This window comes from Paramormyrops kingsleyae, chromosome 11 (genome assembly GCF_048594095.1).
Source record: "Paramormyrops kingsleyae isolate MSU_618 chromosome 11, PKINGS_0.4, whole genome shotgun sequence".
Classification (NCBI taxonomy): Eukaryota; Metazoa; Chordata; class Actinopteri; order Osteoglossiformes; family Mormyridae; genus Paramormyrops; species Paramormyrops kingsleyae.
The window spans coordinates 8,982,770-9,001,137 of record NC_132807.1 but is presented as its reverse complement, the minus strand read 5'-3'; the positions used below and the strand labels follow the sequence as shown (position 1 = coordinate 9,001,137).

At 51.5% G+C, this 18,368-nt stretch overlaps 1 protein-coding gene across 1 annotated transcript in view; it reads right to left on the bottom strand.

The window, feature by feature from the left end:
* fam189a1 (family with sequence similarity 189 member A1) overlaps positions 1–18,368 on the bottom strand; it is a 79,578-nt gene that overhangs the window by 23,235 nt on the left and 37,975 nt on the right. Inside the window, exon 2 of the mRNA XM_072717990.1 lies at positions 18,309–18,365. Within this exon, the coding sequence (XP_072574091.1) occupies positions 18,309–18,365 (57 nt within the window). The remainder of the gene's footprint in view (positions 1–18,308; positions 18,366–18,368) is intronic.

The window sequence follows — 18,368 nt, the reverse complement described above, 5'->3', positions numbered from 1 at the left end:
CGTTTTAATTACACCACAGAATCAGATAGCACCGGTCGACGGCGAGCCATTAATTACAGTCCGCATGCCAGTCTCGCATTGGGGGCATATGGCCTTGCGATGGCACGTGCCAGTCACCGGCTTCGGGTATGTTCAGCCATATGTCACCCTCGCCGAGCACAGCCGACGTGGCGGTGGGCCGCCATTTTGTCCTTGCGCTGCGGCAGAGAGGAGGAGATGGCGGCGTCCTTTAAATGAACTCCGGGACAGCAAAGCTCCCCCAGGCAGGCAGGTAATGGGGGGGGGGGGGGGGTTGTGGGTTTGTACCAGGCAGTAGCATTAATACAGGAGTGGCAATGGGGGTGTCAGACGCCCAGTGCAGCTCTGTATGCGCACACACCCATAGGCACACACATGCATGCATGAACAAACATGCACACACACACACACACACACATGCATGTTTGCACTTTTTGGGGACTCCATTCATTTCTATGGCCAAAAACCCATACAGTACAAAAAACTAGTCTCCACAATGACAACCTTAACCCCTACAAAGCCCTAACCTTAACCATAAGTAACCAAAAAAAATACAAGACTTTTGGCATTTTTAGGTTCTTGATTGCCTTTTTTGAAATTAAATTCCCCCTTATGGAGACCAAAAAAATGGTCAACACAACGCCTAAATAAGAGGTTTTTATCATGTTGTGGGGACATTTGGTCCCCACAACATAATATATACATGACCCCATACATACACATGCATGCACGCATGAACAAACACATACACACATACTCCTCCCACACCGCCAATCATTCATCAGTGAGGCGACACCCAGGTAACTCCCAATACCCAGAGACATATGGGACAAACTCAGAATCTCTCACTGACCAGCTGGTGTCCAGTTTTTAAATGTACATGCGGTAATAGTCACATTATTACTGTGTACTGTAACGCATATTTTTTAAAGGCCTGCTTTGAGTGGCACAGATTGTAATCTTGTTGCCTTGTCAGTATTTCTCTTTACCCAGCTGAGGATACCTGAATGTAGCCTCCTGTTTGGGACTGACTCAAACCACCTCTAAGGCAGCGTTTCTCAGTCTGGTCCTGGGGACCCCAAGGGCGGTGGGGGGGCACTTTTTTGCTCCCTCCTGCGCTGCTGCCTGGCCCGCGTTTTCGCTCCCTCCTGCGCTGCTGCTCAGCCCACGTTTTCGCTCCCTCCTGCGCTGCTGCCCGGCCCACGTTTTTGCTCCCATGTTAGCACTGTGGCCGGGCCATGGGAGATTCCTGCCGGGATCACCATTCTGAGAACCTCCATCAAAGCTCCTCCTTTGCACAAACCATGGGGTGACGCTTTACATTCACCGCACCTTCATAATGCTTTTATATTGCATTCATAAAACGTTCAGTGCACCTTCATAATGTATTCATTAAGCATTCATAAAACATTCATAAACATCCTAACATCCCATAACAGCTGTAATATACATTAATAGCAAACAAACATATTTGTATATTAAAGTTGTAATATACAATAATAACAAGCAAACATATTTGTATATTAAAGTTGTTAAGGGATGTTAGCATGTTAAGGTGTACTTGCATGCTGCTTATGAATGTTCTATGAATGCATTATGAAGGTGCACTTAATTTTAAAATGTTACCAAACATGGGAACCTATGTAAAAGGCTCAAAGACGACTAACTCGCAAAACCCTCAGGATCTGAATAACATTTGGTTAAGTAATTATTCCCAATAATAGGTGCATCTTCTAGCTAGATTTAATATAAATTCCAGTATGACCCAGGCTTCTTATAGTTACTGCTGGATCCCTTTTTTAACAGCATAAAGCCCACTAATCGTATCTTCAGAGTGAGCAAACAATAAGACAGGAGTGAGACTTGTAAAAAACCCAGATGCAGCAGCCTGGGATGTTGAAAGGGAAAGATAAACTTAATTGAAATCTCTGAAACAACAAGGCATCGAGCCGCAGTCACTGCGGCAAAATCCCATTTGCGACGTAACACATGAATTCACCGGGACAAACGAGGTCCATGCGGACCCCGCGCCGCCTTCCCAGCATGCCCGGAGTGCCAGTGCAGTACCAGCGGCCCGGGGCAGATATACAGCGTGTTCGCCGGCAATAAAGGCAACAGATAAGAGAGCTGTAAGAAAACAACATCATAAAACCGGTGGCAGACAAAAATACGACTGAAAGCAGCCTGGCAGCATCCTGTGGCTTCATCACAGCCGTCGCAATTCATCCGCACCACTGAAACCAGTGATTTTAAAGAGGCCAATAAAGATGGGCGAACACAAACATCTGCTTTATGGACTGCTGCTCCGGCCAATAGCGTCGACCCCAAGATGCCGACGGTAACCAGGCAGACACCTGGAATCCCGAACCTCGGCGAATATAGCGCACTAATTACAACATGACAGACCATTATGCTATCAGCTAATTACAGGGCCGTCGGCAGCAGCGGAGGCCACGGCTCTGCATCGGCTGCTAATGCAGGACGCAAAACAGATGAATGAAATGTAAACAGTGCAAATGGCGCCTCCCTCAGGGCGGCACCAGGGCCCCGCAGACCCAGCGTGTAAGAAGAGGGGGCGCTGTGATCATGTGCAGCTCAGAGGTTGACGTCCTGCGAGATATCGGCCTGGTCGACACGTGGTTCCTTGGGCAGCTCATCGATGTTCCTGTACTGTGCTAAGCTTGAGCCACAGCACAGTATGGACACAGTTAGAGAGATATATGAAGAACCAAACAGACAGAGGCAGACCTGGCTTGTGAGTAAAAACAAAATCCCGTTATATCCCAAAAACTTTGGGATATAAAGCGACTGAAAGGCGGCTGTTCTGTACGGGAGCTGAGGAAAATGAGAAAAGAACAACCCTCACTGCTGCAGGCCAAAATACAGAATTAATGAAAGCCCTCCGTGACGAGTCATCATTCATTTCAGAGCAGCTCAGGTTTAGCGACCTGAGTCACAGGCCCTCTGGGTTCACACAGACACGTCTGGGGCTGTGAAAAAGCCGCTCCTCGTGAAAAAGCCGCTCGATGGGCCATCTCTGCCTTAAGGTGCGTTTCTGTCTCCCGAATCCTTCAGGTTTACACACCCGTGTCCTAAAAATCCTGCACCTCCCCACATGATCTGTGTACACAACCTGGCCACTTCCTGCTCTCTGCCCCCCAGCATTAGTGGGGTCCTGGGGGGTGGTCAGGGACAGTCTTTTGTGCAGTTAGCATGGGGGGGGGTGCCACACCAGCAGCAGCTGGTCTCAATATACCAGCACAATAATTAACCCTTTCCCGGCCGGCGCTGGCCTCGATGCCCACTGGAAGGTGGATCGTGTTACAGACCCAAAAGGCCAGGTCTGTAACCCCCCCCCCCCAGCACAGCAGGAATACCGGCACAGGTTCAGAGAATCTGGTCCAACGTCAAACAGCCCAAAGGAAGCAATTTGCACATCTTGTGGGGCTGAAACGACATGGGACCACAGGTTCCCCCCTGAACCCCCAGAAAGCTGCTAATGACTGCCAGGGGTCCCTACAGACCCTGGGCATTTTCTAGCAGTGAAGGGTCATGACAGGGGCTCGACAGAATGTTCCCCGGGAGCCCGAGCTGGTCGTGGGGGGGTGAGCTGCTGGGGTCAGGTTGGGGGGCCAGAAAGGGGTCGTGGCAGATTAACTCCAACAGGATCCTGATGCACCAGGATGGCGTTCCATCCCACTTCCGAGGCTCCTGCTCCTCCGTGGCCGACTGCCACCCTTCTCGGGCTGAAGGCTACCCGTGTCCTGCACTGATCTTCCAGCCAATTCGTGAGCCAGCACCCCGCTGCAGGTCCCTCATTCAGAGACGAGGCAGACAGTAAACATAAGAGCTGAGATTACAGGTGAGGTAATTGAAAACCTAGAGGTACACACTCTTATCTACCCATGTGTGAGCAGCGAGGTGTAGATGTCTGCTGACGGCCCTTTAATCATGGGTGGCCGGCTTACTAACAAAACGAAACTTGTTTTCATTCCCTCGTCTGAGTCAGCCCTCTCCAAACACAACGTCCGCACTCTGTCCTTACATTCCTACGTTCCTCCCCCCTACAAAAGGTGAAACGACTGTCTTTGCTCCTAGTTTCACCCCCCCAAAAAACTCCCCGGCCCATCCTCCCTCTCACATACCACACGGATCAGTCCACTGACCCAAAAGAAGCATGTTTAACGCCATCCCTAGAACATTTTTTGTAATTTATTGTATAAGCTTCACCATCCACTCAGCTGTAATACTGATCGATCCCGAAATGTTCCAAACAAACAGCAGCACAGAGTCCACGTTAACACTCTGTTAGGCCGTACGTTGGACCGTGCCATGTCCGCGGTAGGGGGCCAAGCGAGAGACGGCGGAAAGACCGCGGACAGCAAGATGGCCGAAGACCAAAAACAGCAGAAGGCAGCTGGAATCGAGAAAAACGGGGAGTGAGGGTGACAGAAGCTTTGTGATTCTTTCACAAGGCCCACCCACCCATGCCAGCCCCAGCAAAATCATGCGGCGATGCCGTTTCTGTACACCTTGGGGCCCCTGCATCAGTGCTGTCGGAGGACCGTGGAGGTTCTAGAGGTCGGTCCTATTGTCGACTTTGAATGGCTCCTTTAGTCGTACCCAGCGAAGCACACATGCTGGGATGTGAGTGGCCTCATTGACAAGACCATGTTGAGCTATATGGGGTAATAATATATAACTGAGGGACGTCCTGGGGGGGCTCAGCGAGAGGAGAGTGGGGGAGGATGAGGCAGATGGGGAGTCAGCGAGACAGACAGCCTGCAGCCATGGTGAAATCAGGGGGACCGGCAGGGTTACAGACAGGATTATAAAGCTAGGGGGCGCTGTTGCAAAACTCCTACTCTGAGTATTGCAATAATATCCTAGAAACGTGCATTTCACCACCACCCCCCACCTCCCCACCCAGCACGAGGCCCGTTCTGGAGATGGCGTCACAGTTTGCACTGGGACACTCCCCTCGCCCCCCAGCTCTCGCGGCATATAACTCACTGTATAAACAAGCGGGGCGCCCAGGAGCAGAGCAGATGGACTCCCCGTGGGCCGGTGTGTCGCTCGTCATCACAACCCCCGCCCATTTGCATGGAGTCAGAAACACTTACAAAAATAAATGACGCCACGCAAAGAAGAGCAGAAACATTCATATATCATATGCGTCCGTCTCCCAGCTGCTCGCTTTGGCGGGGGTCTCGGTGAGCCCCTCCAGTCCGTCGCAGGGCATGCGACAGGTAATGTAGAGACCCGACTCACCTAAGTACATGTTCCTGAACTTCAGGAGACAATACATCCAATCATAGGGAGAACATGCCTAGAGCCGGAAGAAGGATTCGAACCCCTAACCCTAGAGGCTGTGGCACTAATCCCATCGGCTGCCTGTTACACTTTCTCCACTGCAGGCAGTGCATGCCTCAGAGGCCACACCCCACCCCCTCGGCCTAGTAAAATACTATCAGCAAGCACTGTATTGTCTTTTTCTCCCTAATATGAAAGCGACATGATTAAGCACCGCTGTGCTTTAACTGGAAGTCAGTATCATATAGTGTGAGGAAGAGACCAGCCCACAGACAATCAGAAAGGCCCTAATCAGCCATCGGACGGAAATATAATTCACATTCTAATTAATACGGATACACAGGCGTCCGCCTGGGGGGAAATAACGCGCAAGCCCTATCTGAGCTGGGAGGATCCTCCATACTCCATCCTGGAAAAAAATCTAACTACAGCACCCCCCCCCGCCCATACATACGCAGCGCTCCCATAACCCACCCCCTCCACTATGTGACAGGGCTCTTGAGCATGTGGCACTGTGGCGGAGTGTTCTCGAGTGGGATGATCCCCTGGTCTATAGCGAGCTGTGAGGCACAGCCTCTATTTCATACTCCCATTATACTCCCATTATGCTTCCAATATACTCCCGTTATACTCCCACATTCAACATCCAGCACTCAATCACATCAAACCCTGCAGCCCCTCAGAAACGAGCTCTAAATTACCTTCCAGTAAGCTTATTTTTTGACAACCCCTCGCCGCACACACACTTTTTCAGGCCTATGATGCCATATTCTGGTGTCAAAACAATCAATAAAAAGTTTCATCTCAAGGGTAAGAGCAGAGTCGGGAGCTGGCTGCAACAAAAAATGGATTTCCTTTGGCCAGAAGCTCGACTCAGGTGTGGGATTTTCACGCCGTGCATAGAATTATGGCTCAAGGGGCTTTTGGCAAACCAGCCACATTTTTTTGGACAGATTTCCATATTCCTGCTCATGCTCCAGCCTATATCCCTATGCCTGTTTGAATGATGACCTTTAGTCATTTTATTATCCCTGTTAGGAGTTCTATGCTACATAAATCTCTGAAGCAGATTTGTTCTGCCTTCATTACATCACTTCCTGTGGAGCCCACCTTTAGCCATCTGCCCCCTGTGGGGTCAGCAGAAGGTGACGGGTTCCAGGCTGGTGACCAAACAGCAGTGTCTAATTACACAATGACACTCCATGGCACTCTCACCCCGGTGCCCTTTAAAGGAAGTAGCTTTCTTCAAGGCTCATAAGCGTCGCATTCTGTCGGTCAGGTCTCATTCTCCAAAGGCAGGATAAGAACTCGGGGTGGGGGGGGGAGGGGGGGTCTTGTATTCTGAGCCACACCCCCACAGCCGTGAATGGTGGCATTGCTGGCGGCGAGCTTGGTCACGGGGCTCGAGTCACAGCTCAAACCAAAGCCTTTCCCAGAACCGGCTGTGACTCTCTTCTGCTGAACAAAGACTGAATTCTTGGAGGTAAAAAGCCCAAGACTACAGAACTATGGTGCCCATCAGACAGAGAGGAAACGCTACCAGGGAACACGAACAAAACACAACCTAAACGCCAGTTAAACTCCTGATGCGCTGCCACTCTCTGTCAAAAACAAACTTAATGAATGAACATGCAAAAAATGCAAAGGCCACAGGTTAGACAGTAGAGCACGTTCAGTGATTTTATGGTCAAACACAGAGGCGTCTCTGTGAAACGGCCTGGACTCCTTTCACTGTAGCCGTCTCCCAGTGCCTCAATCTCACCTCTCAAGGAAAATAGCAGAATGAGATGCATGACTGTACACTGCAGCCATGCAGCACGCAATATCTGCAGCGATTTGGAAACAGCCAAATTAATTACTGGTGCAGAGCTCTGAGAGCGGCGTATGGACTACAGAACCATAAAAACACTGAGAGACAGTAACTCTCTCTGTCATATGCTGGAGGAACGACCCAAACATGTCTAGATCGTTAGCTTTCATTCTGAACAATTATTTCATTGCCGGTTGTCTTCATAGGCAGGGATAATGGATGAAAAGATATGGTCTTGATTTTGTTTTATAGTGGCTGAAGTCGGACTATAGAACAGGCGGAGTGTACGCCACAGGGAGAAACCACTGACCCAGAGGGGGCAGGTGTGGGGTCACCTACAGGCGGCACCTCCTAACCTCGGACATCGTCCCAAAAATATCACACACCCTGTTTTTTTTCCAGTGAAAACAGTCAGTGCCGACCAAAGACATCAGCAGAGCCAGCCTGCTGCGACTATGTCTGACCGCGAGATGAAAATGCCCCCCCCCCTCCTCTTTTTGGAGGATTCCATCTGTAAAACAAAACACTACAAGAAAGCCCAAATGGAACCATTAGCAAACCCTCAGCGGGACACACCGGAAGGATCACCTCAGCTTGTGATGGAGGCAAACACTCAGCGGACACCGCAGACACAAAATACAGTGAAGGAAGGAAGCAGAAGCTGGGATTCTGGGTAAACGCGTCACGTGGGACTGACCCAAGCGGGGAGCAGGCTTCGCCGTCGGGTCACGCACGGCTGCTGGTGTCGTGACCCATTAGAAAGGAACCGGACCAGTCATCCAAACCTGTATGGCCGGTGTAAAAAGCAGGCAGCGCCCAGGACTGTGACTGCTATGTCTACGGTCAGTTCGCCCGCCTCATTTTTAAGCCTTTGTGAGGCGATTACCATCATTCACCATCGTTCGGTTACTTATCGTGCGTTTTTATCTGAAACTGAGAAGTCAGGGCCACACAATCAGCTTAAGGCCGCACCCCCCACCTCCTCCTGGGACTCCTGCCCCCCTCCCCCCACTGCTGGGGTACTTGCAGTAATAGGGGTCCTCATGCCCCTGTGTTCTGGCGTGTGTCAGCGAGCTGGCGGGGGGAGCAAGGGGGCGTCCTTTGGGACTGCATGGATCCTGCAAGGTCAGGCCAGAGGTCAGGCTGCACTAGTGGGTGGAAACAAAGCCCCATAAACTAACTACCATCGGTACGGATAACGTTTACTTCCCATTGCTTGATTTCTTTATGGACCTACTTCTATTTATAGAAGTAGTTTTTTTTTTGTGACAGACGAATAGGGGAGACAGGAAATAGCCCCCCCCCCTTTTCTAAGGCCCGAAGGTGTCATGTGACTACATCATCTGACCCTTTAAAGCAACAAAGCAGCGGCTGTCAGCTCTGGGCTGGTAGGCGACACACTCCGCAGATCTTTCAGAACGTTTGCCGTTTTCTTTTTTACTGGTAGCTGTAAAAAGCGATTTAGCCGGATCCATTCATCTACTCAAGGCTGTTAGAGATTTAAAGCTGAACACAGCGGCCTGCCCAGATCAGGCTTGTGGACCACAGGCACAAAGAGACCTAAATCCCGATAACTGCATAAAAACCAGGAAATGAAATACTTCCTATAGGAAGAAGAAGGACAAACGTATAGTATAAACTTACTTCTAAATGTAGGTGTTTTCAATATTCTTTCATTGATTCTTTGTTAAATTGCCCAGAATCTTACGTGGGGTTTATTGTACTTCATTATTAAAAACCTGTTCTGTCATCTTTTTCACATTATGAAAGAAAAAAAAATGTCACACTGATTCCATCACAAATACAGGTGGCAACATCAAGCATTTGAGCTTTGATTTGGTTGATCTGGGAAAAGAACAGAATCTGCAATCTCTGTACTGAGGAGAATAACATTTAGCGATGTTTCATGGGTAATAAACAACAGCATTAATCTGATGTGTATTTTATAAAACCAGGCCCAATAACGGCGTCTGTCGCTGTGAGGGTTAGATACTAAATGTGGACAATTCTCTTGGTGACTTTTTTACAGTAACTATAGGAAGCAATAAAAACATAAATAGTTTACAAACGAGAGGAGGCCATTCGGCCCATCAAGCTCGTTTGGGGAGAACTTGGGGAGCTGTTAAAATCTTATCTAGCTCTGATTTAAAGGAACCCAGGGTTTTAGCTTGCGCTACACTAACAGGAAGACTATTCCATACTCTAACTACACACTGCGTAAAGAAGTGCTTCCTCAAATTCGTTTTAAAATGTTCTCCTGCTAATTTCCACCTATGGCCACTAATACTGAAGTAACTATTTGGCTGAACAGCATCCAGACCTGTTAGAGTCTTATATACCTGGATCATGTCCCCCCTTAGTCCAGAGTCCTGCACGGGTCCACTTTTGGAGACCTGCACCCGCCCACACAGTACAACATTTAACTTTGAAATCCGCACCCGCCCGGGCCTGTTAACATTCCGCCTGTTACCCGCCCGTACCCGTGATAAATTACACACAATTATTTTTTCTATGTACCTCTCAACGTGACAAGCGCTAGGCCTACATGAATTTTGAATTGAAATGAAAAAGTCTGTCTAACACAAAATCAAATCAGATAGATCTAAGCTATCCATACTGTGACGAGCGTGAAAGAGGGAACACGACGACACGCTTCAGCAAGGATTCAGACGTGTATGTGAATGTTTGTCGAGGCGGTTATCTAATGGTGCGTTCGTTTTTCTCTCGGAAGTCGGAAATTCCGAGTTGAGTGACATCACGTCCGACAATCTCCCGTTCGAGCTACCACATCTCGGAACAAACATGGCTGCCTCCATGAACACGCTGCTGTGTTGTTGTTGATTTATATTTTAGCAGATTTGGAGTGAGATTATCTTTTCCGAGAGACAAACAAACAAGCAACACAAACTAGTCAAACCACATTAAAAGCTTTATAAAATATTTTAGCACATTCATAGCAATATTCTTTTTTCAAGAGGCAAACAAACTACAAACAAACCAAAGACACTAACAAGTCTGGTAAAAATCTGATATTGCATGATAGGATACTGTTTACGGTCATGATATGGTATTCTCTAAATCGAACATGTGCAGTTACATTTATAACTATTAATACATTTAACAAAATAAACATTTTTAAAGATTTATAAAATAGAATTACTGTTGAGTGTGTAAGCCGCCATGTTGAAATTACGTCATAGGGGCAACTCAGACAACAAAATCTTGTCCAACATCAATTAATCTGCTACCCGCCCGTGTGTGATGAATTACCCACCCGCATACCCGCCCGTAAAATTCCAGAACATTAAAATCCGCCCGTTTCAGCAACTATCTGTGGGTACCCGACCCGGTGCAGGACTCTGCCTTAGTCTCCTTTGCTCGAGGCTGAACAGATTCAGCTCAGCTAACCTCTCCTCGTAAGACATTCCTCTAAGACCAGGAATTAGTCTTGTATCCCTACGTTGAACCTCTTCCAAGGCAGCAATGTCCTTTTTAAGAAAAGGACATAAGTACTAATGTCATAATGAATACTATTGTATCCCACGATGTCACTCAGCTTTCCGATGGCCAACTATGACTTAACACTGTGTCTAAAGCCTTTAAACTGAAATGTTGTTCTACTGTTGAGGCAAAGTATGGAGCAAAAACAGACCCAAAGGGGCAGCCATCGGTGAAAACAATCAGTGACAGGATGGCAGTTTCTGCACACAGCTTACACCTCTTTGATCATCTGAGCCATGTCGTAGGTACAGGGGCACGTCCCACACGTCCCACATGTGCTACACGTCCTACACGTCCCATACATCCCACATGTCCTACACGTCCCACACATCCCACATGTCCTACACGTCCCACACATCCCACATGTCCTACACGTCCCACACATCCCACATGTCCTACACGTCCCACATGTCCTACACGTCCCACACATCCCACACGTCCTACACGTCCCACACATCCCACATGTCCTACACGTCCCACACATCCCACACGTCCTACACGTCCCACACATCCCACACGTCCTACACGTCCCACACATCCCACACGTCCTACACGTCCCACATATCCCACATGTCCTACACGTCCCACACATCCCACATGTCCCACACATCCTACACGTCCCACACGTTCCACACATCCCACATGTCCTACACGTCCCACACATCCCACATGTCCTACACGTCCCACATGTCCCACACATCCCACCTGTCCTACACATCCCACATGTCCCACATGTCCCACACGTCCTACACGTCCCACACGTCCCACATGTCCCACACATCCCACATGTCCTACATGTCCCACATGTCCCACATGTCCTACACGTCCCACACATGAGTTAGTGTCTCAGGTCCAGCTGTCTGCCCGCCCTTCTGGCTATTCCTCTCAGCTTGCTCCTCTCTCCTTCCACAGTGATTTTGTCATTCTAATGGCTGTAATCCAAAGCATCAGCACCTCCCTGCTCCACCAGCCTGGCCCCACATCCTTCAGCTCACCTAATCAGTCGTGCTCAGGCTGGACCGCAGCGAGACTGCAGCCGTAACTCTGTCACACGGGTGCAAAGGAACACCAGCATGCGACACGCCAAGCCCAATGCAGTGTCTGAACCACAGTCATTTTCCACAAGCCGTCCCAATGGAGGGGGACGGGCCCCCACCCTAATCTGAGTGCTGCTTATTTACTGGACGCTGACTTCCGGCACCCGGGCCGGTCCTGCGCTCGTCCCTGAACTCAGGCTCCTGTTACATTTAATTCCTTGTCCATTCTTCTGGGACGTCTTATCGCCGGGCTGTTTGCCAAAGGGTGGGGGAGGAAAGGGAGGAGGGGGCAATCTCATCTTCAATGAAGAACACCCACTTAATCAACGGAACGCTGGGAGGGAGGAGCGGGGCTCTATCTGCCCTCCGGGGCGTGGGCCGGAACAACCGCCATTCTGGCTGCCGAGGAAATGAGCGATATCCTGATCTCCGGTGGAGGAGCCGCATGGCGCTCCATTTCTATGTGCTAGGCGCCATTAGCACCATGAGGAGAAACGACAAGCAGCCGCCTGGAGGGGGCGCTGTTTTGCCAATACAGGAGTACATTGCACAATGCAGGTGAGAGGGTTTAATGATCTTCTAACCCAATTCACAAAGACACAACGGATGTGAATCTGGTTGATGGCATCTGCCCTCTGCAGTGATGGTTCTGTATCTCCATCATTTCCTCCATAGCAAAACCAGGCTTAAATCTGACTACATCCCCATCCGTCTGGGGGTGACTCTACGTCAGGAGCTTGTCCGCCACCTCTACAGAACCCCTAATGAGTCCAGAGATTTCTTCGTCTCTCTCTGTCACAAACAGACCCTCCCTCATTTTGTTAATCACCCCCCCCCCCCCAAACCCTAACGAAGCCCTGCTTTCACACCGTGTGGACCTTTCTGACGTCCTGGATTAACTCAACCCCTTTTCACACTCTTGATGAAACATGCCCCCCCCCCCACCCCGCACGAGATACGCTGTCAGCGCGCAGAGCGATTCGCCGAGCGCCGGAGCACAAGGCCGCGGCAGCAGGACGCGTGCTGAGTTATGAGCCGATCGTCCCTCCTCAGACAGCAGGGGGAATAATGAAGCCCAGGGCCCTGGCAGCACTAACCCCCCCACCCCCCTCCCCGTATCTGCTGCTTAATCACCCTTCAGCGCCCTGGCTGCTGGCGACCGTCCCCCCCCCCCCTTCAGAGAAGACAGGAGGCCATGGCACTCCTGGAATACATCTCCAATCTACTGGGGGGAGCAGGGCGAGTGTGACCCTGTCCAGCGAGATGGAGTAAGAGTCAGGTGGAAATGTGTCCCTCTCTGAAACGGCTTCAAAAGATCTTCATCACTGACGAGGCGGGGCGATTACATAGAGAGGGGAAGCCCTGCAGAGATGTGGCTCACGACAAGTACAGCTGCCAGGAGGGGGCGGCAGTGAGCTGTGGGCATCGTGGCAAGTTAAACTGCAAGGAGGTTGCAGTGTGCAGCCGAGCATCCAGGCAGCTGCAGCCGCTCTTGCACTCAATGCAGGAAAACACACGTCCATGTGCAGGGTTGGTGTGATTTATATGCCTATCCCATAATAATCTCAGCGATCCTGACCAAAGCCTGGATGGAGGGGTAGAAGGTATGGTGGGAGCCGGGTCCATCGTGGGACACTTACACGCAGGTGTGCAGGCAATTCACTGAGTCACCTAAACCCCTCCCAGGAGGAGAAAGAGAGAAACAGGAGAGAGAGAAAAGGGGAGAGAGAGAGAGAGAGAGAGAGATGGGGCAGGGGGGGGGGAGAGACAGAGACAGAGGCGGGGGGGAGAGAGAAAGATAGAGAAAAGGGGAGAGAGAGACAGAGACAGAGGGGGGGGAGAGAGAGAAAGATAGAGAAAGGGGGAGAGAGAGAAAAGGGGAGAGAGAGACAGAGGGGCAGAGAGAGAGGGGAGAGAGAGAGAAAGATAGAGAAAGGGGGAGAGACAGAGAGAGAGAGATGGGGACAGAGAGAGAGAGACAGGAGGGCATAGAGAGAGGGGGAGAGATAGAGTAAGAGACAGAGAGAGATAGAGAGAGAAAGAGACGGTGGGACAGAGAGAGATAGAGAGAGCGCATGTGGCAGAGAGCAGGGAGCCAGACTGAAAAACACAGAACAGCAGGGGTGAGAGAGCACATCCAGCACCGTGTCCTCGGACAGCCTTACCCGCTAAGGCAGGAATACCCAGCAAACGGGGGCACTGGGAAATAAAAGGCTCCATACGGAACCCCCGGTGACAGCGTCTGTCAAGGAAACCCGTAATGTGGGAGCGTGTTTGCCGGAATGCACAGTGCCAGGCCGAGGGGAAGAATGGCTGTGCGGTGCCCCCCCCCCGGCCCACAGTGCCTGGGCCCCCCACGCTGACAGCCGCCGGGGCGACAGCGCACGTACACCTATGACACGAGCTCAGCCACTTCAGAACATCAGAGCAGCCTCATTAGCCCTGTTCTTAAAAAAAAACACAAGTTTTCACCTTTTTTCAGTTAATTATCTGTTTTACTACCCGAGGGAACAAAACAAACCTGGGAAATGCCGTCCTGCGGTGCAGCTACTGACAGAGCTAACAGCTGCATCTATCAATTAGCAAACTCTGCTAGAAATTAGCTGATTAATTTTGGCACCTTGGCTTTCCTAAAGGGGCGGGGCTCTTCTGGGGGGGAGGACTGGTTAGGACCTCAGTTGAGGTGTAAGACATAATGAGGGTTTGGGGAGTCTATACAGGAGAGTGTCAGTGTTTTGTGCCTCGCTGTGGGTGTGAGGACTGGCTCCGCATCTTTATGCGACACCGCTCGAGTGAGCACTGCTCCTGGGTCAGACCGGAGGCCCCCCCCTGGCCACCCCCCGCCCACGCTTCACACTGACACAGGAATGCCACAGCGAGCCTTGAAGCCAGCTGCTGCCTGAAGCCAGAATGTCCTCTCAGCTTGTGGTCAAGATGTTTGTTTGTCATCCTCTACATTTCTGCACACGCTTGTTTAGTTCCAGCTCCAGCAAAACCATAACATCTCCCCTGCTTATTGAGGATAACACGACAGATGGAGGCCAGCAGGAGGAGGCCACCTGTGACCGTCGTCACCTGCACGGACAACACCTGACTCCCCCTCCTAACAGGAGTTGCTCTGAGACCAGCTTAGATGTTTGGGAATGGAGCACAGCCGAGATCCGCTTCATCTTGGAGCACCATCGCAGCACCATCGCAGCACTCCTGGCTTGGAAAGGCACCGTACATGGGCTCCTAAAGCAGCACACAGTGCCAGTGTAATAGGATACGGCTGCAGGCGTCTTCGTTCGATGCCAGGGATCCTAGCTCTGAATCAGGGTGGCATTCCTGGGCAGGAGTGTAAGCAAAGGCGCCGGTGACCATCATTACCGTACCGAGGTCTGTCTCTCTCACCACTCCATGGGAGCACCAAAGACTTTCCGGAAGATTGCCAATATCACAAGTTCTCTCATAGCTGGTGGTCAAAAGCCCTCGGCCAAGCTGAGAGAGCTGCTGCTCCCCCCCCCCCGCCAGCCGGGACGGGTGCAGGTCTGAGAACAGAGTTACGAGATGCTGTGCTGACATCTGTGAAGATGCCGCGGTGCCCATCGTAACGGAAAACGCTCAGCTACCCATAAGACCCGGCGTGAGGACAGCACTCCCACGGACCCAGCGGTACCAGCAGAGTGAATCAGCATAGTCCCGCCCCTCAGCTCACAACAGCAACAGGGGCGTCGCTAGAGATTTTGGGCCCCCAACCCAGAGCAACCTAATTATATACCACATTTTTTAGCGCCCCCCGCCAAACCATGCAGCACCCCTGGCCAGTGTATGTGCCCAGGCCCTGTGCAGTTCTATGTGCAGAGGTCATGGTTTCCGTTCCGCGATACATTTCGCTTGCAGATATGGTAATGCTGTCCCAATACTGGGTACCATGCACACTTACTGGGATAAATATTAGGGGAATGTTTACAGCTGTTGCTAGGGAGATGTGGGGAGACGGCTTGGGGTGAATTCCCTGGGGCTTAGAGAGCATGCTGCTCCCCCAGGCCCCTGAGGGTGTGTGTGTGGGGGGGGGGGGTCTGAATCAATATGGGGGCATCTGACAGAAACAGCAGCTTCCCCACGAGACCCCTTCCCCTGCCAGGTCCTCCAGGGTTTGCGCTTTGTCTATGCAAAGGTTAGCGCATGCCAGCAGCTGCAGATGGTAAACACAGTGCCGGCCTTCTTTAAACCCCCCCCCCACCACACACCAGGCACACGTCGCTCAGAGAACTTGACAATCTGAAGAGCTGGGGGCCACAGCCTTGAGGAGTGTGCCAGCGGTGAGCGGGAAACCTCAAGATCTATGGAGAGCGGCTCCTGTGTCTGGCTGGCGCTCAGCGGCCCTGATTCACACACCCAAGCGGTGTAGTGAATGTCAGACGAGGTCAGCGCAGGAGGCCAGACCCTGAGCGGAGAGCAGTCATCGGTGACAGGCGGCCAGCAGCGACGCTAATCCATCTGCTACCGCAGTTTTGTTTTTCTTGTAACAACAGAGAGAATCTGGACGAGGTACAACAACGTTCAGCCCTTAGGGGCCGTCATCACACACACGGCGAGGGGATGCTCACCTCACAGCACTGAGGCTGCGGCTTTAATGATACGGAGTGTCAACTGAGATCAATTGAAACTATTAGGAGCCGAGTGGGTAACTAAATATTTCATGGGAAGAGTTTAAACTGGAGGGGGGGATGATTCACTGTCATGGAACGCCCCCCCCCCGGCTTCATAGCGCCCGGCGTAACCGGCGACGACGTCCAGCTCCCTAATTGCTCATTAGATATTCAACATTGTAGCTTTTTATGGAAAAATGAGACACATTACGCCAGTAGCACCCTTGTCAAGGAAGGGAAGCGTTAGTCCGAGTCGCCTGTCTTCCTGTCTCTCCTTCCCATCATCCCCCAGTCACACGCCAGAGGCAGCTGAGGCCTTCATCAGTCTGACGGGAGAAGGCCGGACAGTGACCCCCCAGGAAATGGTGCACGTCACCAATGGCGGAACTTTTTCCCCCGATAATAAAAGCTCCACTGGATTTTGTATCAGTTTTTCTCAATCTCTGAAAAAGCAGGAACCGACATGGCAAAGCTAAATTCCGCTGTCATCTGCACCCTGCAGCATAAACTGCTCCCTGCACGTCCTTCTGTTTGACTGGTCCCATGGACCAATCAGTCACAGCCTTTCCTGACCATTTCCCCGATCCCAGGAACTCCAGAAGACGGAGAGTAGGAGACCAACCTGGATCGAAGCCAGATCTCCCTCCTACAGTCCCGGGAGCCTGACTGACTCATTCCCCCCCCCCCCCCCCCCATCGGTGCTGTAGTGGGGGCTGATTCATTAGCTTCTGTTCTTACAGACGCAGGCCTGGCACTGTGCCAAAAACCACAGGCTCTCTCCAGGGCAGCGATGCTGATACAGGGAGGGCTGCTGCTGTGAATGATCTGGGCGGTGGGGTGGGCAGAATACCTTTGAAAATCCCAGATTCACAACAAAAGGGCTAGGTGTGTGGTGCACAAAACATCACATGACCGCAAGCCTGCTGAGCGCGCTCAGTGAGGGCTCAGCGAAGAGGACCCTGACCGGCACCCGTGTCTCCAGAGACCCGCCCCTGGCAGCGAGATTTCAGAGAGAAGCAGCTGGACAATTGACCCGACAGCGAGCACATTCCTCATTCTGGGACGGCGAGTCCTGACCTCTCGAAGCTGCTGTCCGCTGGACGTGAGACGTCAGGGACCTGCTGGCATACTGCGAGGTACTGGAGGCCTGCGGCTGACTCAGCGGCTCACGCACAGCCCACCAGCACAGCGCCGCTGGGTCGGCTCCGGCCCAGGACGAGCCGTATGAAGGATGTGAGCCAATCAGGCCGCCTGCCTGCTGTGAGAGCCGCTCTGGTTCTGTGTGTGTGTGTGTGTGTGTGTGTGTGTGTGTCATGCAACAGAAGATCAGTGGTAAGTATCGCCTTGGTGCCACGAGGCAATGCCGGTTAAGGGGGTGTGTGAATTCACATCAGGCAGAACTGGTCATTAATCCCACACCGACACGACCACCCGTCAGCCACCAGCAGAACAGGGATGCAGTGAGCCTGCAGCTAGACCTGCCAAGCCCATGGTCAAGGAGCCCCCTGGATAGGATCCCAGTCTATTGCTGGGCACAGAAACAAAGGGCAATTTAGAGACACCTAACCACATGCTGTCGGACTGCAGGAGATACTGGGAACAGCCAGATAAATCCCCCAAAAACAGAGGGGCGGGGATGGAGCCAGCAGCTCTGAAGGCATCTCCAGCAGCGGCTCAGAACCAGGTGAAATGTTCAGATATTCCTGTAGATCAGCAGGACGACATCTATCTCAGAAAGGTGGATTATTCATGATCAAATGCAAAGCAGACAGCTTGGCTAGCGATGGGCTGCGTTCTGCACGTGGGGACTTGGGGGCAGGGGGGCTGGGGGGCAGGGGGGCAGTGGCATTCCAAAGATTCCCATTTACACTGTCAGTGGCTCTTTGGAGGACAACAAGCTCCTCTAGCTGCTTCTTCAGTGAGGAGCCTGAACTCGGTCACGGTTCATAAATACGTGAATTAGCAGACCGTCCAAAAACTGGCCTTGTCACTTACCACCAGGGACAGCGGCCTCTTCCAGGACACCACTCCAATCAAGCCAGAGAGAAGCACCTG